Source organism: Triticum aestivum, chromosome 1A (genome assembly GCF_018294505.1).
Source record: "Triticum aestivum cultivar Chinese Spring chromosome 1A, IWGSC CS RefSeq v2.1, whole genome shotgun sequence".
Classification (NCBI taxonomy): Eukaryota; Viridiplantae; Streptophyta; class Magnoliopsida; order Poales; family Poaceae; genus Triticum; species Triticum aestivum.
The window spans coordinates 427,510,226-427,536,002 of record NC_057794.1 but is presented as its reverse complement, the minus strand read 5'-3'; the positions used below and the strand labels follow the sequence as shown (position 1 = coordinate 427,536,002).

At 46.4% G+C, this 25,777-nt stretch overlaps 1 protein-coding gene across 1 annotated transcript; it reads left to right on the top strand.

Moving 5' to 3' along the window:
- The first annotated feature begins 1,734 nt into the window (after positions 1-1,734).
- LOC123142464 (probable calcium-binding protein CML15) lies at positions 1,735-2,616 on the top strand. Its single transcript, XM_044561392.1, has one exon. The coding sequence runs from the start codon at positions 1,831-1,833 to the stop codon at positions 2,398-2,400; it is 570 nt and encodes a 189-aa protein (XP_044417327.1). The 5' UTR covers positions 1,735-1,830; the 3' UTR covers positions 2,401-2,616.
- The last annotated feature ends 23,161 nt before the right edge of the window (positions 2,617-25,777 follow it).

The window sequence follows — 25,777 nt, the reverse complement described above, 5'->3', positions numbered from 1 at the left end:
TGCGCTGCACGACATGCCAGTCGGCAGCCGTGGGTTAAGAATCGAGGAAGCCCCCTCGCAAAAAAATAAAAAAATCGAGGAACCCGCACATCCTTTCTCTGCATTCCACGATAGCACGCACGGAAGCTTCCCTGCTTCTTCTCAGAATTCGGGAATGAGTGCTCATGCATGGCGACGGATGGATATCTCTCTCCGTCCCTCGTATCTCGATCCTCCATCTGTCGATTAACAGTGCATGTCGACCTGACTTTGACTGCCGAGCTGCAGAAGAACATTCTAGTACGTACGCAATGAGCGAAAAGGACCGGGGGAGAAAAGAGAAGAGAAAACACGTGGTCTCTCCGCGCGGACCGGATGACACGTGCCCACACGGCGCAGTTCCACGCCTCTCTTTTTTTGACCAAGACGCCGGCCATTCCTTATCGTGACAGTGACAGGCTAAGCTATAGGGGGAATCTTGGCAGCTTGATGATTAGCCGCTGCCATGGTCCGGGCGGCGGAGATATTTTTCAGAAAGAGCCAAACCGGTTCTTGTTGTCGCGTCAAAGGAAAGAATCAGAGGTTGCCACACACACAAATAAAATAGAGAGGAAAAGAATCGGTTCTCCTTCACGTCCATGGCAACTATCGCCTTCTCTGATTTCTGATCCTGTCTTGGAACAGATTACGATGCGCACTATGGACGTGCGCGCGAATTGGCTGCTCTACCTCTACGAGATCATCTGTGTCGTCAGGCTGGGCTCAAAAGCGAAGCAAACCCTGGTGATGCTCGCCACGCAAGCGATCGACACGCCGCGCATCTGCAGCGGCCTCGCCGTTGGTGTAAACGACGGGCCGCTCCTTCCCGTCGTCCCGTGCAGTCATGTCTCCTAACAAATCCACAACGACGACGACGACGACGACATGGCGATAGGACGTGGCACCACCTCCTCTCCCGTCGTCTCACACCCACCACCAACGGGGCCCCGGCCCCCGGTTTCGCAGCCACCAGCCGAGGGCGACGCGACCCACAGATCCCAGGACCCGCCGCGCGGACGGCCTCCACGTCGCCCCCGGACCGCGACGCGGCAGCTAGCCAGAGAGCGTACGGAGCACCCAAGCTAGTGCCTACCGCCCGGCAAAACGCGACAGAGAGACCTGGTAGCCGCTGCGGGTCGCCTGCCCCGGCCTCGCTCACGGTCGCGATCACGGCCACGTAGGCCCGGCACAGTGAGCAAGTGGTTTGGACGCGTACGGCCGAATCTTCACCACCTCGTATTGTAAAAAGGTCGTCGCGGCGCCGCCGATGCTGCGTGTGACAAACGAGGCTTGACGACTTGGCTTGCACCGCACGCGTGGTCGGTAGTTCGCGGTAAAGAAAGAAACAAAGAAACAAAGGAGTCCCGGTAGGATAGGTACCGCCACCGCCGCTGTACGCGCTCCCGCCGCAAAGCTCCAGCCGGTAGTCGGTATTCCCCTGCTCCTCCCCGCCGCAAAAACAGGGGCGCGGGTCGCGTCCGCCATGCCCTGGCATGGCATGGCGGCCCTATCCGTATGGGAGCAAAACCCAACGGAAAAGACGCGCAAACAACTCCGTCCGCGCCACTCCGAAAGGTTAGGCGTCGGGAGCCTTCCCGACCCCCGCTGGCCCCACCTGTCAGCCCCGCCTCCGCTCACGCGCAACCGAATCCTTAACGGCAGCAACAACCCAAAACCGCGTCCTCCCGCTCTCCCTCCTATAAGTACGCCCCACCTCCAACCTCCAGATCCTCAACCCGCCTGTTAACCTCACAACATCATCCAATCCAGACCTCCCACTCGATCGCGCAGCGACAGCACCCTCTCCCGTCCATGGGCAAGATGCGCGCGCTCTTCTCCCGCAGCCGCAGCGGCGGCCGCGCCAGCCGCTCCTCCTCCACCAAGTCATCGTCGACGCCGCCGTCGCCGGCGCGGTCGCCCTCTGTGCGGGAGGACGAGATGGAGCGCGTGTTCCGCAAGTTCGACGCCAACGGCGACGGCAGGATCTCGCGGGCCGAGCTGGCGGCGCTGTTCGAGAGCGTGGGCCACGCGGTCACGGACGACGAGGTGTCGCGCATGATGGAGGAGGCCGACTCGGACGGCGACGGCTACATCAGCCTCGCCGAGTTCGCCGCCATCAACGCCGCGCCCGACGCCGCCGTCGAGGAGGACCTCCGGCACGCCTTCCGCGTCTTCGACGCCGACGGCAACGGCGTCATCTCCCCCGCCGAGCTCGCGCGCGTGCTGCGCGGCCTCGGCGAGGCCGCCACCGTCGCGCAGTGCCGCCGCATGATCGAGGGCGTCGACCGCAACGGCGACGGCCTCGTCTCCTTCGACGAGTTCAAGCTCATGATGGCCAACGGCAAAGGCTTCGGCCTCGCCCAGGCCAACGTCCGCGCCTGAACCAACCTCAAGACGTGCACTCGGCTACCGGTCGCTTGTTTCCTTCATTCTTTTGCGAGACCCTGTAAATACCACCGCCAAATACTTACTACGTGCTCTATTAGCTAGTCGCAGATCACACGAACATTATCGGTGTGCCATTATTTTGCTGTGTATATATAATGTATCGGAACTGTCGGATCGACACTGAAGAATAATCCTCCATGTCGATTTTTATGTCAGCTTGTGTATTTGGCGTCAGATTTTCACTTCTTCTCATTCATCAGATAATGTCCACGAGTCTCGTAGAGTCGTAGTATAATGCTTCCGCTTTCTGCAGTTTTATGTCAAAATTCTACTCCCGGCCGGATGACTTTGTGAAGTTATGAAGAGGGAGCGAGCTTCATGTGAGATATACGAACCTGTAAACGGAAGGGACATGTCGATGTGACCCAGGCTGGCTCGCTGCCGTTGTTTTCGTCAAGAGAATTATTCTGCCCGAGTAGCGTGAACAACAAAACCTGAAGTTGCAGCCCGAACTTGCAATACCTCTGATGAAATTGACGGTTGAGCTAAAGCTGCAGTTCTAAAAACAATGACACGACGCCAAGAATCTAGATTCCGTTAATTTTATACTCGTAGCAATGTAGCATAAGGTTTTACCTGTTTATTGAGCAGGTGGAGTTTACTGTTGGATATGAGTATTGATTGACGATGACTTGGTACAATTTTTTACTGTCAAAAATAGGCGCCCTGGTGCAATTGCATAGGTTGTATACTTGTAGTACTAGTACCCCCGACAATTAATGGCTCAATGGCCCTGAACTTTCGAAGCTTACCGGTATGGATAGACGGTTTGACACTGATAGTGCGTCAGAAACAAATTGATGGAGTACCCATGATACCGCGTCCGAAGAAAAGGGAAATGGAGTAGTACCATGATCATCTGTAGAACATGCAGATGACGCTACCTAAGAGGATATATCAGACCACGCGTAAGGACAGACAGCCCACGACCTCCCCATCTTCACTGAGATCACGCAGCCGCCGGGACAGATAACCCACGAGTCACCTAGCCCCTCATCTTCAGCAACATTCCAGTTAGAACATGCCTTCATCAGAAAGGTCCAGCTCTGACAAGATCATCTACTAGCATGCAGTGTATCATTCCACAGGCAATTAGTAGAACAGGCAAGTGGCGGCTCGCAAGAACATATTTTTTTTTCGAAACGGCGCGCAAGAACATATGGCCCAAGTGGCAATTACTTGGACAAGAAACAAGTTATAAACTCCACGTTTGGCCGCCATGCCTCATACTGGATTCAGTCACGGGAGCCGATGAAGGAAACATAGCGAAAACGTTGTGCATGCATGGGCACCAAACAGAGCTGGGACTGAGAACAGGAACCACCGGCGAAATTGGCATAACACTATACTAGTACTACCCCCGTCCCTTTGCAATTGCTCGATCATTTCACTGGACTAGTATAGTTGTTCTAGGTGCGACTTCCCGGTTTCCATAGTTGGTGGGCGTCCCTCCGCGGCAGGCTGGAAATTTACAAAAGTTTGCAAAAGGATATGGTCAAGCAGCTGGTACGTACTACGTGCCTTCAGTCATTCATTATATCTCAGCTAGCCTCAGATTCAAGTAAGTTTCCTACCCAGCGGAGGCACAAGAGTTTTGTTCCTTCCTCTCGTTTTTGGGAACCTGAGTCCGAAAGCCCTGCACAAGGGCTGGTATCTTACTGGAAGAAAGAAGTTTGTGACGTGACATTCGGTTAGCTTAGCTGGCTGATCGATGGCTTTCGCGCTGCAGGAAATGTCAAGGCAACTTCTTGCTCATCTTGCCAGCTGCTTTCCTTGTTTTGGCAGTTCGTTCGGCAGACGCCTCGATCTGCCGGCCAAACCGAACACCTACGGCCGGTTGGGCTCCGCTCGTGGCAGGAATCGGCGCAGAGTTGGTGGATGTCAACGTTTGGTTGCCCTGCGAGTTTTGCGAGTGGCGAAGTTGCCGGGGCGCCTTACCGTGAACGGCAATGCGCAGCGTACGTTCTTGGGGTTTCTGCGTCTAGAAAGGTCCGTATATGCAGATGGGCAAACACCAAATAGCGCGTTTGGCTGCCGTGCAAATGGGGCTGCCACGGCACCAGCCTTGTATGGTTTCTCCTTCGGATCTCTCCTTCAGAGGCAAAGCTGTGCTGCCCTCGGTGCGGGTAGTGAGTTCTGGCACGGATCTTCATTTGTTCCTGCACGGCTTCTGCGGTGAGGGTTGAATCGACGTTCGTCTACAGCAGGGCCGTCTCCAGAAATTTGGGGGCCCGGGGCGAATATCAAAATAGGGGCCTAACTTTTTTGTAATAAATCATATAATTAAAGAACTAACGCAAGCAAAGCATAGTCTCACTTAATTATATAACTTCAAATATGACTTATTTGGTACAATATCTAGGAAATATATCAAATACTAATGGTATAAAATAGTAAGGAATGGTACTGCCTTTGAAGCACCGGAATCATACTTCCTTCCGGGATGCACGAGTCTTTCTGTTTAATAAATTAAAACTTAATCTGAATCAATTCAAACTATATGAACTATAGCCCCTTTATATAGCTAAGAAAATGTAAAAAGACTTCACCTAGATGTAAGATTTTGAAATTTTCATTTAACAAAAAAGTAGCCTACACTAGCAAAATAAATTAGGGCTTTCTCTACAAGGACTTACGTTTGGCAGGATGATGCGCCGTGGGGCGTGGCCGCCTGGCCGATCGGCTGCTGCGTACGCACGTCCTAGTTTGACCTTGTGTCTTCCTTCTGCCATCGTCGCCTTGCTCGATACTATCGGTCGGCCAGGCACCCAGCCGTCGCCGCCCTGTTGCCTTTCCATGTGCGTGCGATCGGGATTCTAATATTTTTTTTTAGAAAGTATTGGGATCGTAATTGGGAGACGAGAGTTAGGGAAATGAACTGGCGTGCTGCAGGGGCTCCGTGCGTGGCTGCTAGAATGGGCTGGCTAGAGTGTGTTTTTTACTGGGCCTTCTACTTTTCACATATATGTACACATATAACTTGCTGGATTGGGGGCCTCCAAAATTTTGGGGCCCTGTGCGGTCGGCCAATTTGGCCTCCCTCATCAACGGGCCTGGTCTACAGTGGAGTCAGAGTCGCTTGCTCAGGGATTAGGGGCATTGATGACGTGTGCTTGGGGAGAGGTGATGACGATGACATATGTGTGCTAGCTCGACGAGGCACTCCGTATAGGTGTGTGTGGGGTATCTTGTGTGTGTGCTGTTCGGCGGATTGTGACGGTTTTTGCCCGGTTTTTCATTAATTGACCGGACAATTCTCTTCTGCTTATTTAATAGATGAGGCAAATCTTTTGCCTCCATTTTAAAAAAAAATTAAGGCTGTCAGCTGCAATTTCTCCCTGTTTTTGGTTGCATGTGCAAGGCCTCGGATCAAACCCGATGGAGGAAACGGGCCTGTTCGAGCTCTCGCGGGCAAAGAAAGTGGCTACGCTAGGTGCAACCTCAGCAATTCTCAAAAAAAAGGTGCAGCCTCAGCTTTTTTTAGGGCTCAGTGCAGCCTCAACTAGGAGACCTCCTATATGGTGTGTGTTGCGCCCCCAGTCGCGGCAGTGCGCACCCCCGCCCCCCCCCCCCCTCGCCCTGTTGGGCCGACCCATGCGTGGGGCGGGCACTTTTTTTTTTATATATATATTTTGTTTTTGTTCTATTCTATATTCAAATGGTTCGGGAATGGTTCTAAAATTCAAAATATTGTGAATTGTCATAAAAACAATTCTTGAATTCAAAAATGTTTGCGATTCAAAAGAATGAACATTTTTTATAATGATGGACATTTTTTATATTTCAGGAACAAAATTTCAATTTAATGAACATTTTTTTAGGTCGGGATGAGATCAAAAGAGGCAGCCAAACTTAATAACATCTACAATTGTGATAATGTGGAGTCTATGAGCATGCTTCACATGAGAAGAGCCCAATTTTTTCACCTTGCCAGAGCTGGTACGACAAGACAATGCACTTAGGCACATGGGTTTGCTCCCAAATAACATTCCCACGAATTTGAAGAGCAAGTTACAATGTTTTTTCATGTTGTAGGTCATAACCAGAGGTTTAGAGTGATTCCCAACACCTTTAGATGATTCCCCAGTATTTTAGGCAAGCATTGTATGAAAATGGTGAGCTGTGAGCCAACTGGTGAGACATCTTCGAAGATATGATTGGTTATTTGGTTTACCTTAGGACTTTGGCCTCACGATTATTAATTATGGAGATGGTTGTCCCTTCCCCCCTTTTTAAAAAGGAAAAAGGTGTTGGTTATCAAAGAATGGAAGGTACTTAGCCACCTCGGAAAATTGGGTTAGAACTCACCTTGGTCTTGTTGTTGTTAGGACGCACGGGTCCATGAGGCCTAGGAAATTCTGTCTAGATACATGGGTTCCCAAGCTCCTGGACCCCCGCCCCCTGGTTGCACATGAACTATCTAGATACCATGGGTCCTTAGGGTCTAGGGTTTGTTCCCCTCTAGATACCCAAGGTCGCGAGGTTCATAGCCAGGCAACGACTATATCTTTGTGGTGGGATACTCATCCTTCTTCCACCTTCAGCCCTAATCTTCATTCTTAAGCTTCTCTACCATTGGCAAACCTTGAAAGATCGAGTCATCTTCATCCCTCCACTCAAACACGACTAAACTTTATAAAGACTGAAAGAGAATACCCGATCTACACCTCCACCAAATCAATTTATGATCCCCATACTTTCTCACCACCAAACTTGTTACTCTTGAAGATTTGGGACTCCCAGGCAACATGAGTCAAGCTCGAAAGCTTACTTGCTTGTGGTGTGCTTCGAGGAGTTTGTAAAGGTCCGATGGTCCCCTTCAAGACCAGTCATGAGTGATTTGAGGCTCATCCATTGGGGGTGACTTAAAGACAAACTAGGGTGAACCAGTTGGTGGTGTTCATGAGCTTTGCTTCCGCACCTCTCAAACGAAGATTAGCACTCCACAAGAGTGTGAACTTAGGGATACATCCGCATCTTCAGCTTGTGTGGTTTATCCATTCACACACCTTTATTTGTGTTTATTTGCTAGCTAGCTTGTTGCTCTTGGTTATCTTGTTTACTAGCTTTCTTGTCATATAGGTTGTTCTCATTGTAGACTGCATATCTATACAACTTGCTTTATCCGAACGATCCATAAAATTGGTAATTAAGCTAAAAAAATGTAGTCTCATATTCACCCCCTCTAGTTGATCTCTTCGATCCTTTCAGTAAGAAACAATAATTGATTAATGTCCCAGAGTATGTAACTATTTTAAAGATAACATTTGGGTCCTCGCGATCACTGGCAGAGCCTCATGGAGGCCAAAGGGGGCCATGACCCCCCTTCGAAAATTGAAAAAATAGTACTAACCATTAGGACCAACCGACACATACCTTTCTCTCTCCTCCCTCTCCTTTCCCCCAAACCGGCTACCTACTAGGCACTGGTTGCATGTGACTATCGCTATTGCTGGGCATTGGCTGCTTGCTGCTGTTGGTCGTTGCCTTCCTTCTCTTCCTGTTGTTGGGCCCTGGTTCATGCCCCTTCTCCTTCTCAGTCTCGGTTCTTGGTTTTTGGTTACTGTCTACTGTGCACACTGCGGTCAGCCGATGAACTAAACGGTACTGATTGCCGTAGGACAAGACCATAGGAGCAAGGTGTGTTTCAAAATCAATTGAAGAAATATGGTTCAATGATGTTCAGAGACTTGTTGGGAATCGTTGCATGGAAAACAAAAAAAAATTCTACACACATGCAATGATCTATCCATGGAGATGCATAACAACGAGGGGGAGAGTGTGTCTACGTACCCTCGTAGACCGTAAGCGGAAGAGTTTCACAACACGGTTGATGTAGTCAAACTTCTTCTGACGTCAACAGATCAAGTACAGAACGCACAGCACCTCCGTGTTCTACACACGTTCAGCTCGGTGACATCCCTCACCTTCTTGATCTAGCAAGTCATCGAGGTAGTAGACGAGTTCCGTCAGCACGATGGCATGGTGATGATGATGGTGAAGTGATCCTCGCAGGGCTTCTCCTAAGCACTACAAAAATATAACCGAGGGGTGTAAACGATTGAGGGGGGCGCCGCACACGGCTAGGCAATTGTCTGGTGTGCGCTAGGGGGATCAGAATAATATTCTGATCACAACCTGAACTGTCAGAGTAAATAGCTTGAACTTCCCTCTGTACGAACCTGACCTTCGGGCTATCTTCGCAATTGTGCCTTCTACCATGAGTTTTTCTGATTATTCATGTTGTTTGTGATGTAAGTGTAATGTGGACATGTTTTTTTATCTAAATGTTTGTTTTGATTCGGAATCTAGCTCGTTGGCGGATTTGCTCTCGAGCGGTGATGAACATGGGTTTGTTACAAGTTTGTTGCATGTACTGGATGTTCTAGAATCTCTAAAAGGATGAGAATTGGGTATTGGAATCTAGCTCGTTGGCGGATTTGCTCTCGAGCGGTGATGAACATGGGTTTGTTACAAGTTTGTTGCATGTACTGGATGTTCTAGAATCTCTAACAGGATGAGAATTGGGTTTAGGTATGAGTTTACTATATGTTTTGTTGTTATTTTCGAACGAATTCGAATTGGTGTTCCGCCTCTCTATTCTTCGTCTGCGAGAGTGGTTTCGGCCGTTGTTGTAGATTTGTAGTTTTTCTCTTGAAATTGGCGGCGGATTTGCGTGCATTAGTGAGACTGAATCCTGCCCATGTTGTTAATTTGATTAAGCGGGCTCGTACAAATCGAAATGTTTGTTTGGTGTGAAGATATGCGGTTTGCGGTTTCGGCCGTTTGATTAAGCGAAATGTTTCCCGTGATGAAAATATGACCGATGGTGTAAACGATGGAGGGGGGCGCCGCACACAGCTAGGCAATTGTCTGGTGTGCGCTAGGCAATTGTCCCTTGATCGTCATGTGTGTAACTGTGGAGCTGGACCACAGGCACATGCATCCTCTTTTCCTTTAATCTATGTTTTGGGATAGTTTTTTGATCATCCACTATCTTCAGTAGAAGCTAGACTTCTTTTTTATTTAATGGTTGAACTTCTGGTTTTCCACACTGCATTCCACATTTGCAAGGCGAAGGTGCATTCTGCTCTATATTTTCTCTGTTTTGTTCTTTTTGTAATTTTAATTCTTGGGATGTTCTTTTTAGACTTTGTCTCATGAGAAATCGTGGGATTAGCCCAAGTATGCATGCACTTTTTTTAGATCATCTAAGGGTCGTTGTACAAGCTGGACTTCTGTGTTGTTCATACGTGAACTTTTGCTTTTCCTTCTTTGCAAGGTAATGCAGCAAGTCCTCTATATTTCTTTCCTTTTTATGTTATTTTTCATTCTTTGCATCGGTTTGAATTGGCCGACGGATATGCATATATTTTTTATTTTTTCTAGTATGTTTTTGTACTTATAATAGTTGTTGGTCTTCACTGAATAAATATCCTGAACTTCTGTATGATAATCCTTTTTATCATGTTAATTTGAGGTTTTACAAAACCCCGAACTTCTATATCTTCACTATTTGAACTTCTTATTTATAATTTTGTTTGTTATTTTTCGATTTAAATATTTGTAGACATTGAAATTGGCATTGCGCCTATTGACAAATACGGTAGCGCGAGGCCGAGGGGGGGGAGGGGGAGTCGGGACCCCCCTCCCTCCCCCTGTGAGGCCGAGAAAGGAATGAGCCGGAGCAGGCGACGACGCGGCGTGCCGCATCGTCGCATGCGAAGGCGAGTCCGTCACATCCGTGACCCCACTATCTATCTTAGGGGTGTGGCTCTGGGGTGCGTGCAGCGGGGGTGGAAACAGAATAACCGCATTGCGTCCTGTCAAAACCTAGTGCGCAGCAATGCGGTAGCACGAGACCGAGCAGGGGTCGGGGGGTCGGGACCCCCTCCCCTGAAGGAAATATGCCCTAGAGGCAATAATAAAGTTATTATTTATTTCCTTATAATCATGATAAATGTTTATTATTCATGCTAGAATTGTATTAACCGGAAACATAATACATGTGTGAATACATAGACAAACAAAGTGTCACTAGTATGCCTCTACTTGACTAGCTCGTTAATCAAAGATGGTTATGTTTCCTAACCATGAATAATGAGTTGTTATTTGATTAACAAGGTCACATCATTAGTTGAATGATCTGATTGACATGACCCATTCCATTAGCTTAGCACCCGATCATTTAGTATGTTGCTATTGCTTTCTTCATGACTTATACATGTTCCTATAACTATGAGATTATGCAACTCCCGTTTGCCGGAGGAACACTTTGGGTGCTACCAAACGTCACAACGTAACTGGGTGATTATAAAGGAGCATTACAGGTGTCTCCAAAGGTAGATGTTGGGTTGGCGTATTTCGAGATTAGGTTTTGTCACTCCGATTGTCGGAGAGGTATCTCTGGGCCCTCTCAGTAATGCACATCACTTAAGCCTTGCAAGCATTGCAACTAAATGAGTTAGTTGCGGGATGATGTATTACAGACCCATTGACTAAGCCTCTTCCACGAGCAAAACATGATCAGCACCAAGGCTCCATGGGTGTTAGAATCATTACAGTGTAATCTAGATTATTGACTCTAGTGCAAGTGGGAGACTGAAGGAAATATGCCCTAGAGACAATAATAAAGTTATTATTTATTTCCTTATAATCATGATAAATGTTTATTATTCATGCTAGAATTGTATTAACCAGAAACATAATACATGTGTGAATACATAGACAAACAAAGTGTCACTAGTATGCCTCTACTTGACTAGCTCGTTAATCAAAGATGGTTATGTTTCCTAACCATGAACAATGAGTTGTTATTTGATTAACAAGGTCACATCATTAGTTGAATGATCTGATTGACATGACCCATTCCATTATCTTAGCACCCGATCGTTTAGTATGTTGCTATTGCTTTCTTCATGACTTATACATGTTCCTATAACTATGAGATTATGCAACTCCCGTTTGCCGGAGGAACACTTTGGGTGCTACCAAACGTCACAACGTAACTAGGTGATTATAAAGGAGCATTACAGGTGTCTCCAAAGGTAGATGTTGGGTTGGCGTATTTCGAGATTAGGTTTTGTCACTCCAATTGTCGGAGAGGTATCTCTGGGCCCTCTCGGTAATGCACATCACTTAAGCCTTGCAAGCATTGCAACTAAATGAGTTAGTTGCGGGATGATGTATTACAGAACGAGTAAAGAGACTTGCCGGTAACGAGATTGAACTAGGTATTGGAATACCGACGATCGAATCTCGGGCAAGTAACATACCGATGACAAAGGGAACAACGTATGTTGTTATGCGGTCTGACCGATAAAGATCTTCGTAGAATATGTAGGAGCCAATATGGGCATCCAGGTCCCGCTATTGGTTATTGACCGGAGATGTGTCTCGGTCATGTCTACATTGTTCTCGAACCCGTAGGGTCCGCACGCTTAAGGTTACGATGACAGTTATATTATGAGTTTATGCATTTTGATGTACCGAAGGTTGTTCGGAGTCCCGGATGTGATCACGGGCATGACGAGGAGTCTCAAAATGGTCGAGACGTAAAGATTGATATATTGGAAGCCTATGTTTGGATATCGGAAGTGTTCCGGGTGAAATCAGGATTTTACCGGAGTACCGGGAAGGTTACCGGAACCCCCCGGGAGCTAAATGGGCCATGATGGGCCTTAGTGGAAAAGAGAAGAGGCAGCCCTACATGGGCTGTCCGCCTCCCCCTTCCCCTAGTCCTATTAGGACTAGGAGAGGTGGCCGGCCCCCCCTCTCTCTTTTCCCCCTCCGCGAATCCTATTCCAACTAGGATTGGGGGGGGGGGGGGGGGGTGGATCCTACTCCCAGAGGGAGTAGGACTCTCCTGGCGCACCTCCTATGGCCGGCCAGCCTCCCCCCTCTAGTCCTTTATATACTGAGGCAGAGGCACCCCAGAAAGACACAAGTTGATCCACGTGATCTATTCCTTAGCCGTGTGCGGTGCCCCCTGCCACCATATTCCTCGATAATACTGTAGCGGAGTTTAGGCGAAGCCCTGCTGCTGTAGTGCATCAAGATCGTCACCACGCCATCGTGCTGACGAAACTCTTCCCCGACACTTTGCTGGATCAGAGTCCGGGGATCGTCATCGAGCTGAACGTGTGCTCGAACTCGGAAGTGCCGTAGTTTCGGTGCTTGATCGGTTGGATCGTGAAGACGTACGACTACTTCCTCTATGTTGTGTCAGCGCTTCCGCAGTCGGTCTGCGTTGGGTACGTAGACAACACTCTCCCCTCTCGTTGCTATGCATCACATGATCTTGCGTGTGCGTAGGAATTTTTTTGAAATTACTACGAAACCCAACAGTGGCATCCGAGCCTAGGTTATTTATGTTGATGTTATATGCACGAGTAGAACACAAGTGAGTTGTGGGCGATATAAGTCATACTGCCTACCAGCATGTCATACTTTGGTTTGGCGGCATTGTTGGACGAGACGACCCGGACCAACATTACACGTACGCTTACGCGAGACCGGTTCCCCCGACGTGCTTTGCACATAGGTGGCTTGCGGGTGACTGTCTCTCCAACTTTAGTTGAACCAAGTATGGCTACGCCCGGTCCTTGCGAAGGTTAAAACGGAGTCTATTTGACAAACTATCGTTGTGGTTTTGATGCGTAGGTGAGATTGGTTCTTGCTTAAGCCCGTAGCAGCCACGTAAAACTTGCAACAACAAAGTAGAGGACGTCTAACTTGTTTTTGCAGGGCATGTTGTGATGTGATATGGTCAAGACATGATGCTGAATTTTATTGTATGAGATGATCATGTTTTGTAACCGAGTTATCGGCAACTGGCAGGAGCCTTATGGTTGTCGTTTTATTGTATGCAATGAAATCGCGATGTAATGCTTTACTTTATTACTAAGCGGTAGTGATAGTCGTGGAAGCATAAGCTTGGCGAGACGACAACGATGCTACGATGGAGATCAAGGTGTCACGCCGGTGACGATGGTGATCACGACGGTGCTTCGGAGATGGAGATCACAAGCACAAGATGATGATGGCCATATCATATCACTTATATTGATTGCATGTGATGTTTATCCTTTTATGCATCTTATCTTGCTTTGATTGACGGTAGCATTATAAGATGATCTCTCACTAAATTATCAAGAAGTGTTCTCCCTGAGTATGCACCGTTGCGAAAGTTCTTCGTGCTGAGACACCACGTGATGATCGGGTGTGATAGGTTCTACGTTCAAATACAACGGGTGCAAAACAGTTGCACACGCGGAATACTCAGGTTATACTTGACGAGCCAAGCATATACAGATATGGCCTCGGAACACGGAGACCGAAAGGTCGAGCGTGAATCATATAGTAGATATGATCAACATAACGATGTTCACCATTGAAAACTACTCCATCTCACGTGATGATCGGTTATGGTTTAGTTGATTTGGATCACGTAATCACTTAGAGGATTAGAGGGATGTCTATCTAAGTGGGAGTTCTTTATAACTTGATTAACTGAACTTAAATTTATCATGAAACTTAGTACCTGATTAGTATCTTGCTTGTTTATGTTTGATTATAGATAGATGGCTCGTGCTGTTGTTCCGTTGAATTTTAATGCGTTCCTTGAGAAAGCAAAGTTGAAAGATGATGGTAGCAATTACACGGACTAGGTCCGTAACTTGAGGATTATCCTCATTGCTGCACAGAAGAATTACGTCCTGGAAGCACCGCTGGGTGCCAGGCCTGCTGCAGGAGCAACGCCAGATGTTATGAACGTCTGGCAGAGCAAAGCTGATGACTACTCGATAGTTCAGTGTGCCATGCTTTACGGCTTAGAATCGGGACTTCAACGACGTTTTGAACGTCATGGAGCATATGAGATGTTTCAGGAGTTGAAGTTAATATTTCAAGCAAATGCCCGGATTGAGAGATATGAAGTCTCCAATAAGTTCTATAGCTGCAAGATGGAGGAGAACAGTTCTGTCAGTGAGCATATACTCAAAATGTCTGGGTATAATAATCACTTGATTCAATTGGGAGTTAATCTTCCAGATGATAGCGTCATTGACAGAATTCTTCAATCACTGCCACCAAGCTACAAGAGCTTCGTGATGAACTATAATATGCAAGGGATGAACAAGACTATTCCCGAGCTCTTCGCGATGCTGAAAGCTGCGGAGGTAGAAATCAAGAAGGAGCATCAAGTGTTGATGGTCAACAAGACCACTAGTTTCAAGAAAAAGGGCAAAGGGAAGAAGAAGGGGAACTTCAAAAAGAGCGGCAAGCAAGTTGCTACTCAAGAGAAGAAACCCAAACCTGGACCTAAGCCTGAAACTGAGTGCTTCTATTGCAAGCAGACTGGTCACTGGAAGCGGAACTGCCCCAAGTATTTGGCGGATAAGAAGGATGGCAAGGTGAACAAAGGTATATGTGATATACATGTTATTGATGTGTACCTTACTAATGCTCGCAGTAGCACCTGGGTATTTGATACTGGTTCTGTTGCTAATATTTGCAACTCGAAACAGGGACTACGGATCAAGCGAAGATTGGTTAAGGACGAGGTGACGATGCGCGTGGGAAACGGTTCCAAAGTCGATGTGATCGCAGTCGGCACGCTACCTCTACATCTACCTTCGGGATTAGTATTAGACCTAAATAATTGTTATTTGGTGCCAGCGTTAAGCATGAACATTATATCTGGATCTTGTTTGATGCGAGACGGTTATTCATTTAAATCAGAGAATAATGGTTGTTCTATTTATATGAGTAATATCTTTTATGGTCATGCACCCTTGAAGAGTGGTCTATTCTTGTTGGATCTCGATAGTAGTAACACACATATTCATAATGTTGAAGCCAAAAGATGCAGAGTTGATAATGATAGTGCAACTTATTTGTGGCACTGCCGTTTAGGTCATATCGGTGTAAAGCGCATGAAGAAACTCCATTCTGATGGACTTTTGGAACCACTTGATTATGAATCACTTGGTACTTGCGAACCGTGCCTCATAGGCAAGATGACCAAAACGCCGTTCTCCGGTACTATGGAGAGAGCAACAGATTTGTTGGAAATCATACATACAGATGTATGTGGTCCGATGAATATTGAGGCTCGTGGCGGATATCGTTATTTTCTCACCTTCACAGATGATTTAAGCAGATATGGGTATATCTACTTAATGAAACATAAGTCTGAAACATTTGAAAAGTTCAAAGAATTTCAGAGTGAAGTTGAAAATCATCGTAACAAGAAAATAAAGTTTCTACGATCTGATCGTGGAGGAGAATATTTGAGTTACGAGTTTGGTGTACATTTGAAAAATTGTGGAATAGTTTCGCAACTCACGCCACCCGGAACACCTCAGCGTAATGGTGTGTCCGAACGTCGTAATCGTACTTTACTGGATATGGTGCGATCTATGATGTCTCTTACTGATTTACCGCTATCGTTTTGGGGATACGCTCTAGAGACGGCCGCATTCACGTTAAATAGGGCACCATCAAAATCCGTTGAGACGACGCCTTATGAACTGTGGTTTGGCAAGAAACCAAAGTTGTCGTTTCTAAAAGTTTGGGGCTGCGATGCTTATGTGAAAAAGCTTCAACCTGATAAGCTCGAACCCAAATCGGAGAAATGTGTCTTCATAGGATATCCAAAGGAAACTATTGGATACACCTTCTATCACAGATCCGAAGGCAAGACTTTTGTTGCTAAATTCGGAAACTTTCTGGAGAAGGAGTTTCTCTCGAAAGAAGTGAGTGGGAGGAAAGTAGAACTTGACGAGGTAACTGTACCTCTCCCTTATTGGAAAGTAGTACATCACAGAAAACTGTTTCTGCGACACCTACACCAGTCAGTGAGGAAGCTAATGATGATGATCATGAAACTTCAGAACAAGATACTACTGAACCTCGTAGATCAACCAGAGTAAGATCCGCACCAGAGTGGTACGGTAATCCTGTTCTGGAAGTCATGTTATTAGATCATGATGAACCTACGAACTATGAAGAAGCGATGGTGAGCCCAGATTCCGCAAAGTGGCTTGAAGCCATGAAATCTGAGATGGGATCCATGTATGAGAACAAAGTGTGGACTTTGGTTGACTTGCCCGATGATCGGCAAGCAATTGAGAATAAATGGATCTTCAAGAAGAAGACTGACGCTGACGGTAATATTACTGTCTACAAAGCTCGACTTGTCGCAAAAGGTTTTCGGCAAGTTCAAGGGATTGACTACGATGAGACCTTCTCACCCGTAGCGATGCTTAAGTCTGTCCGAATCATGTTAGCAATTGCCGCATTTTATGATTATGAAATTTGGCAGATGGATGTCAAAACTGCATTCCTGAATGGATTTCTGGAAGAAGAGTTGTATATGATGCAACCAGAAGGTTTTGTCGATCCAAAGGGAGCTAACAAAGTGTGCAAGCTCCAGCGATCCATTTATGGACTGGTGCAAGCCTCTCGGAGTTGGAATAAACGTTTTGATAGTGTGATCAAAGCATTTGGTTTTATACAGACTTTTGGAGAAGCCTGTATTTACAAGAAAGTGAGTGGGAGCTCTGTAGCATTTCTGATATTATATGTGGATGACATATTGTTAATTGGAAATGATATAGAATTTCTGGATAGCATAAAGGGATACTTGAATAAGAGTTTTTCAATGAAAGACCTCGGTGAAGCTGCTTACATATTAGGCATTAAGATCTATAGAGATAGATCAAGACGCTTAATTGGACTTTCACAAACAACATACCTTGACAAAATTTTGAAGAAGTTCAAAATGGATCAAGCAAAGAAAGGATTCTTGCCTGTGTTACAAGGTGTGAAATTGAGTAAGACTCAATGCCCGACCACTGCAGAAGATAGAGAGAATATGAAAGATGTTCCCTATGCATCAGCAATAGGATCTATCATGTATGCAATGCTGTGTACCAGACCTGATGTGTGCCTTGCTATAAGTCTAGCAGGGAGGTACCAAAGTAATCCAGGAGTGGATCACTGGACAGCGGTCAAGAACATCCTGAAATACCTGAAAAGGACTAAGGATATGCTTCTCGTATATGGAGGTGACAAAGAGCTCGTCGTAAAAGGTTACGTTGATGCAAGCTTTGACACTGATCCGGACGATTCTAAATCGCAAACTGGATACGTGTTTACATTAAACGGTGGAGCTGTCAGTTGGTGCAGTTCTAAACAAAGCGTCGTAGCGGGATCTACATGTGAAGCGGAGTACATAGCTGCTTCGGAAGCAGCAAATGAAGGAGTCTGGATGAAGGAGTTCATATCCGATCTAGGTGTCATACCTAGTGCATCGGGTCCAATGAAAATCTTTTGTGACAATACTGGTGCAATTGCCTTGGCAAAGGAATCCAGATTTCACAAGAGAACCAAGCACATCAAGAGACGCTTCAATTCCATCCGGGATCTAGTCCAGGTGGGAGACATAGAGATTTGCAAGATACATACGGATCTGAATGTTGCAGACCCATTGACTAAGCCTCTTCCACGAGCAAAACATGATCAGCACCAAGGCTCCATGGGTGTTAGAATCATTACAGTGTAATCTAGATTATTGACTCTAGTGCAAGTGGGAGACTGAAGGAAATATGCCCTAGAGGCAATAATAAAGTTATTATTTATTTCCTTATAATCATGATAAATGTTTATTATTCATGCTAGAATTGTATTAACCGGAAACATAATACATGTGTGAATACATAGACAAACAAAGTGTCACTAGTATGCCTCTACTTGACTAGCTCGTTAATCAAAGATGGTTATGTTTCCTAACCATGAACAATGAGTTGTTATTTGATTAACGAGGTCACATCATTAGTTGAATGATCTGATTGACATGACCCATTCCATTAGCTTAGCACCCGATCGTTTAGTATGTTGCTATTGCTTTCTTCATGACTTATACATGTTCCTATAACTATGAGATTATGCAACTCCTGTTTGCCGGAGGAACACTTTGGGTGCTACCAAACGTCACAACGTAACTGGGTGATTATAAAGGAGCATTACAGGTGTCTCCAAAGGTAGATGTTGGGTTGGCGTATTTCGAGATTAGGTTTTGTCACTCCGATTGTCGGAGAGGTATCTCTGGGCCCTCTCGGTAATGCACATCACTTAAGCCTTGCAAGCATTGCAACTAAATGAGTTAGTTGCGGGATGATGTATTACAGAACGAGTAAAGAGACTTGCCGGTAACGAGATTGAACTAGGTATTGGAATACCGACGATCGAATCTCGGGGAAGTAACATACCGATGACAAAGGGAACAACGTATGTTGTTATGCGGTCTGACCGATAAAGATCTTCGTAAAATATGTAGGAGCCAATATGGGCATCCAGGTCCTGCTATTGGTTATTGACCGGAGACGTGTCTCGGTCATGTCTACATTGTTCTCGAACCCGTAGGGTCCGCATGCTTAAGGTTACAATGACAGTTATATTATGTTTATGCATTTTGATGTATCGAAGGTTGTTCGGAGTCCCGGATGTGATCACGGGCATGACGAGGAGTCTCGAAATGGTCGAGATGTAAAGATTGATATATTGGAAGCCTATGTTTGGATATCGGAAGTGTTCCGGGTGAAATCGGGATTTTACCGGAGTACCGGGAAGGTTACCGGACCCCCCGGGAGCTAAATGGGCCATGATGGGCCTTAGTGGAAAAGAGAAGAGGCAGCCCTACATGGGCTGTGCGCCTCCCCCTTCCCCTAGTCCTATTAGGACTAGGAGAGGTGACCGCCCCCCCTCTCTCTTTTCCCCCTCCGCGAATCCTATTCCAACTAGGATTGGGGGGGGGGGGGGAATCCTACTCCCAGAGGGAGTAGGACTCTCCTGGCGCGCCTCCTATGGCCGGCCAGCCTCCTCCCTCTAGTCCTTTATATACTGAGGCAGAGGCACCCCAGAAAGACACAAGTTGATCCACGTGATCTATTCCTTAGCCGTGTGCGGTGCCCCCTTCCACCATATTCCTCGATAATACTGTAGCGGAGTTTAGGCGAAGCCCTGCTGCTGTAGTGCATCAAGATCGTCACCACGCCGTCGTGCTGACGGAACTCTTCCCTGACACTTTGCTGGATCGGAGTCCGGGGATCGTCATCGAGCTAAACGTGTGCTCGAACTCGGAGGTGCCGTAGTTTCGGTGCTTGATCGATTGGATCGTGAAGACGTACGACTACTTCCTCTACATTGTGTCAGCACTTCCGCAGTCGGTATGCGTTGGGTACGTAGACAACACTCTCCCCTCTCGTTGCTATGCATCACATGATCTTGCGTGTGTGTAGGAATTTTTTTTGAAATTACTACGAAACCCAACATCCCCTCCCCCTGCGAGGCCGAGATAGGAACGAGCCAGAGCAGGCGACGATGCAGCGTGCCACGTCGTCGCATGCGGAGGCAAGTCCGTCACATCTGTGACCCCACTATCTATCTTAGGGGTGTGGCTTTGGGGTGCGCGCGGTGGGGGTGGAAACAGAATAACCGCATTGCGTCCTATCAAAACCTAGCGCATAGCAATGTGGTAGTGCGAGGCCGAGCCGCATGTGTACTTTGTGTGTATTTGAATTTTGAACTTCTATATTGTTTTTAAGTTGTGTCTTTTGGTTAGATATGGACTTCATCTGTTTTTCTATTTGAACTTCTTATTCTTGTTTCTTAGTGTTTATTTATTCATATGTCTTTACTTCTCTGATTAGTGTACTTGAACTTTTCTTCTTTCTTTTTTGAACTTCTTTCTCTTGTTTGTAGGTGCTTATTTGTGTATGTATTTTTCTTCCCTTGGTAGAGTACTTGACCTTTCTACTTGCAATCAATTTTTTGTTTTAAGGATACGAGCAGATTTGTTAAGTGATCTTAACTTTTAAAAATAGATGCATTGAAATGGCGCATTCATTTATCAATAGATGCATTTACTTTCTTAGTTGTTGGGGGGGGGGCAAAACTGTAATTATCTCGGCGCTCCAACACCCCATTACAAGGAGGCATTAAGTGCCTGACTCCCTCGCCACCACCTGTCAGAAATCCCCTCCCCGTGTCGCTCGCTCTCTTCTGCCTCTCTGACGCTCTGTTGCTCTCGTCTCCTCCAACCTCCCCTGACTTCTCCGCCGCTGTCCCCTGCGCTTGTGTGTGGAGTAACTGCCACGCGCCACGCTCCTATTTCTCCCCCATGCCCTGCTCTTCCTCACCCAGTCCGCGCTCTTCTCCTCTGAAGCGAAGGCGCAACTGCCTACGCAGTTCCAAAGTGCGCGTGGTGTCGTGGGGGTGGAAGAACCATCGCGGATTCGTGCGTGCGCGGGTCATTTGGAGAGGTACAAATGCTGCCTCCCCCTAATGTTCACTCTTAGTTTCGCCAAATCTGTCAAGGCCTGTCTGTTTCTTCTATGTGCTCTTGCATCTGCCTCCTACCCCTTCTTCTGATGGTTGGGTGGGAGATTAGGTATGGTTCTTGTGCATGTGGTGGGTGGATTCCATTCCCCCGTGGTCAGATTTGTCCGTGAGATGCTTGTGTGTGCTATTTCTCCCTTCAGACTTGAGTGGATTATATTTCCCCTTTGGTGATTTCAGCAGCCAGATGCATGTAAGATAGGGTGTGGTGTGATGGTTGATGCTGGATCTGATGTATCTAATTTTCTTAGTGTTATTGATTTCGAAGTCTAGATTGTGTCTGTCACATGCTAGTTAGTTTATGGATACTTTTTTTGTTGTGCTTGCCTAGATGTGCTACTGTTCATCTTTTCATACTTGTTGATATGTTCTAGTTGTTTCATCCTAGGGTTTGATTTAGTTACTTTTTGTATTTATTGTATGATTTTCTACTTGCTAACTATATGCAATCTATCCCCTGTTTTTAGTAGGTTGTTCTAGGGTTTGGAGTTCCATTCATCGAGGGGTTGTGTTGTCATGGCTTCAAAACCTTCTCCTGGTATTTTATTGTAGTTGGATCTTGTATTTTAAATAGCAGTTTTCCTATATATGTCTGCCCATATCTTCACTTAGTTGTCTTGTTGGACTGCCCTTTCTTAAAAGTGTGAACTTCTAACGAAGGTCATGTGTATGTATTTTACCCTTAGTTTAAGTTAGTAGAGTGTTTCTTAATTTTTATTTAATGAATTAATGGTGAACTATGTCACCAAGTGTTGTTGGACTTCCCAAATGTTTTCATATTTATAGTGTATATCTTTGTTTTGTGTGTGTGATCATTTTCATGGTATTAATATTTAGTTTGCGTGTGAAAATAGTATTTCTGCTCATGCTACATCTTTTTTATGTGCTACTTGCTTGGGTCGCATAGTTGAACTTCTGGTTTTAATTATTGTTTTTTTATAATGAAATTTGGTTGAACTTCTGTTCCACGCAGTTGTTTTACTGCTTTGTTATATATTGTTGAACTTCTGGACATTCATCTTATATGTAGTAGCCCCTCTGGTGTAGATTGTTCTATATTTAGTATGTAAATTGTAGATTGTTCATTATGTTTACTGCTTTGTTAGGTATTGTTGAACTTCTGGGTATTGGACATTGATGTAAAAGTAGAACTCCTTTTGGTGTAGGATTGCGGATTAGAACTCAACTGTCTTTTTACTTGCATTTTTTGTAGTTGGTGATGAATTGAATAGTTCTGAAAAAATTCCTGCGATCAAGATGGAGCTTCAGAAGTTGCGGCTAAATCACCCATTATTCCTTTGACTTTGATTGCTGAGGTTGCTTCGAGCCTTGAGAATAATTCAAGCCTAGAGGATCTTGCTTTTGCAGCTCTTGCTTCACCTAGTATGTGCAACTCCTTTTCTTTTCATTTTAAATTCTCAAGCCATGTGTTTTAACTTGTTCCAATCGGGTGTTTTTGTTTTTGTTCCTGACTTTTTTTTGCTTTGCTCTTTTGTGTTCTTGCAGATGTGTCCACAGAGGAGGAAGCTGTGAACACCATCAACGATGTTCTATCTGAGTTGGATTTACCAGAAAGCACTGTTGCTGCCGAGCAGGGGGCTCCGTCAGTCGAAGGTTGTGATTCCGTTCTGGATCCTTTGTGCTCTCTTCAGATGTCAGAGACGCAGTTGCAGTCTGTTGATGGCACTAAACCTATCACAGAACCTGAGGATGTGCATCTTCAGCTTCTTCTGGAGGACTAACGCAAGAGGAAGAAGCAAGAAGATTTTGACGAGAAGAGGGCGGCCCGCCGTGAGAAAGGTTCTGATGTTCCTGAATCTGTTGATGTTGCTGAGCTCACGGTTGGGCATTGCTCTGTTGCTGGGGAAGACGTGCCGTGTGGCACTGATGGCATGGTTGTCCCTGTTAAGAAGAAAATCAAGAAGACCGCTGCGAGGAAGCATTTGGTTGGTGATGTTACTCCTCGGAGGAGCCCACGTGTTTCAAGGCCTGCAGAACTTGTTGAAGATTAAGGGCTAGCCCTCGGTGGTACGCCACGCCATAGTCCTTGTGTGCTTGCCACTGCCGCGCCTACACCTTCTCCGCTTGGTGCTGGTGCATCTAGTAAGGGGAAGAAATGCAGCGTTAAGCGCAAGGTTGCACCTGCAAAGGTCAACAAGGGTGACAAGAAGCATTCTCGTGTTAATCCAGAGGACAAGGATGATGCTGATTTCAACGCTGCTGACGAGGACGATGATGATGCTACTGCCGCTAATCAGGTATGTGTTGGGGAACGTAGTAATTTCAAAAAAAATCTATGCACACGCAAGATCATGGTGATGCATAGCAACGAGAGGGGAGAGTATCGTCTACGTACCCTCGTAGACCGTAAGTGGAAGCGTTATGACAACGCGGATGATGTAGTCGTACGTCTTCACGATCGACCGATCTAGTACCGAAGATACGGCACCTCCGCAATGTGCACACGTTCAGCTCGGTGACATCCCACGAACTCATGTTCCGGTAGAGCTTCGAGGGAGAGCTTTGTCAGCACGACGGCGTGATGACGGTGATGATTTTGCTACCGGAACAGGGCTTCGCCTAAGTACCGCTATGATATTACCGAGGTGGATTATGGTGGAGGGGGCACCGCACACGGCTAAAGATCAATGATCAACTTGTGTGTCTATGGGGTGCCCCCTCCCCCGTATATAAAGGAGTGGAGGTGGGGGAGGGGGCCGACCTCTCTAGGCGCGCCCCAAGGGAGTGCTACTCCCACCGGGAGTAGGATTCCCCCTTCCCTTTGTTGGTTCTAGGAGAGAAGGAAGGAGGAGGAAGAAGGAAGGAAAGGGGGGGGGGTCGGGCCCCTCCCAATTCGGATTGGGCTAGGGGGGGGGCGCCCCCGCCTTTGCTTCTTTTCCCTCTCTTCCACTAAGGCCCAATACGGCCCATATACCTCCCAGGGGGTTCCGATAACCTCCCAGTGCTCTGGTATACTCCCGATTTCACCCGGAACCATTCCGATGTCCAAACATAGGCTTCCAATATATCGATATTTATGTCTCAACCATTTCGAGACTCCTCGTCATGTACGTGATCAAATCCGGGACTCCGAACTACCTTCGATACATCAAAACACATAAACTCGCAATACCGATCGTCACCGAACGTTAAGCGTGCGAACCCTACGGGTTCGAGAACTATGTAGACATGACCAATACATGTCTCCGGTCAATAACCAATAGCGGAACCTGGATGCTCATATTGGTTCCTACATATTCTACGAAGATCTTTATCGGTCAAACCGCATAACAATATACGGTGTTCCCTTTGTCATCGGTATGTTACTTGTCCGAGATTCGATCGTCGGTATCTCAATACCTAGTTCAATCTCGTTACCGGCAAGTCTCTTTACTCATTCCGTAATGATACATCTCGTAACTAACTCATTAGCTACATTGCTTGCAAGGCTTATAGTGATGTACATTACCGAGAGGGCCCAGAGATACCTCTCCGACAATTGGAGTGAAAAATCCTAATCTTGATCCATGCCAACTCAACAAACACCATCAGAGACACCTGTAGAGCACCTTTATAATCACCCAGTTACGTTGTGACGTTTGGTAGCACACAATGTGTTCCTTCGTTATTCGGGAGTTGCATGATCTCATAGTCATAGGAACATGTATAGTTATGTAGAAAGCAATAGCAACAAACTAAACGATCATCGTGCTAAGCTAACAGATGGGTCAAGTGAAAGATCGTGGATGTCGCCTAGAGTGGGGGGGGGGGTGAATAGGCGCTTTAAAATAATTACGGTTTAGGCTTGAACAAATGCAGAATAAACCTAGCGGTTAATTTGCCAAGCATAAAACCTAAAACAACTAGGCTCACCTATGTGCACCAACAACTTATGCTAAGCAAGATAAGCAACTATGAGATAGCAAGATATATGACAAAGAACAAAATGGCTATCACAAAGTAAAGTGCATAAGTAAAAGGCTCGGGTAAGAGATAACCGAGGCACGCGGAGACGATGATATATCCCGAAGTTCACACCCTTGCGGATGCTAATCTCCGTTTGGAGCGGTGTGGAGGCACAATGCTCCCCAAGAAGCCACTAGGGCCACCGTAATCTCCTCACGCCCTCGCACAATTCAAGATGCCGTGATTCCACTAGGGACCCTTGAGGGCGGTCACCGAACCCGTACAAATGGCAACCTTTGGGGGCGGTCACTGAACCCGTACACTTTGGCAACCCTTGGGGGCGGTCACCGGTACCCGTCAAATTGCTCGGGGCGATCTCCACAACCTAATTGTAGACCCGATGCTTGCTCGGAGCTTTTCACCACAATGATTGAGCTCCGAACAACACCAACCATCTAGGGCACCAAGGCACCCAAGAGGAACAAGTTCTAGGGTGCCCAAACACCCAAGAGTAATAAGCTTCTCAACCTTCACTTCCACGTATCACCATGGAGAACTCAAACTGATGCACCAAATGCAATGGCAAGGGCACACGAAGTGCCCAAGTCATTCTCTCTCAAATCCCACTGAAGCAACTAATGCTAGGGAGGAAAATGAGAGGAAGAACAAGAAGGAGAACACCAAGAACTCCAAGATCAAGATCCAAGGGGTTCCCCTCACATAGAGGAGAAAGTGATTGGTGGAAATGTGGATCTAGATCTCCTCTCTCTTTTCCCTCAAAAACTAGCAAGAATCCATGGAGGGATTGAGAGTTAGCAAGCTCGAAGAAGGTCAACAATGGGGGAAGAACACGAGCTCAAAGGATAAGGTTCAATGGGGAAGAAGACCCCCTTTTGTAGGAGGGGGAAAATCCAACCGTTAAGTGCTCAGCCCGCACACGAGCGGTACTACCGCTCAGGTGGAAGAAACAGGGAAAAGGAGCAACAAAATATGAACCTTGGGG

Excerpts from the sequence above, each read along its gene's own strand:
- LOC123142464 (XM_044561392.1), top strand. The coding sequence starts at position 1,831 with ATGGGCAAGATGCGCGCGCTCTTCTCCCGCAGCCGCAGCGGCGGCCGC.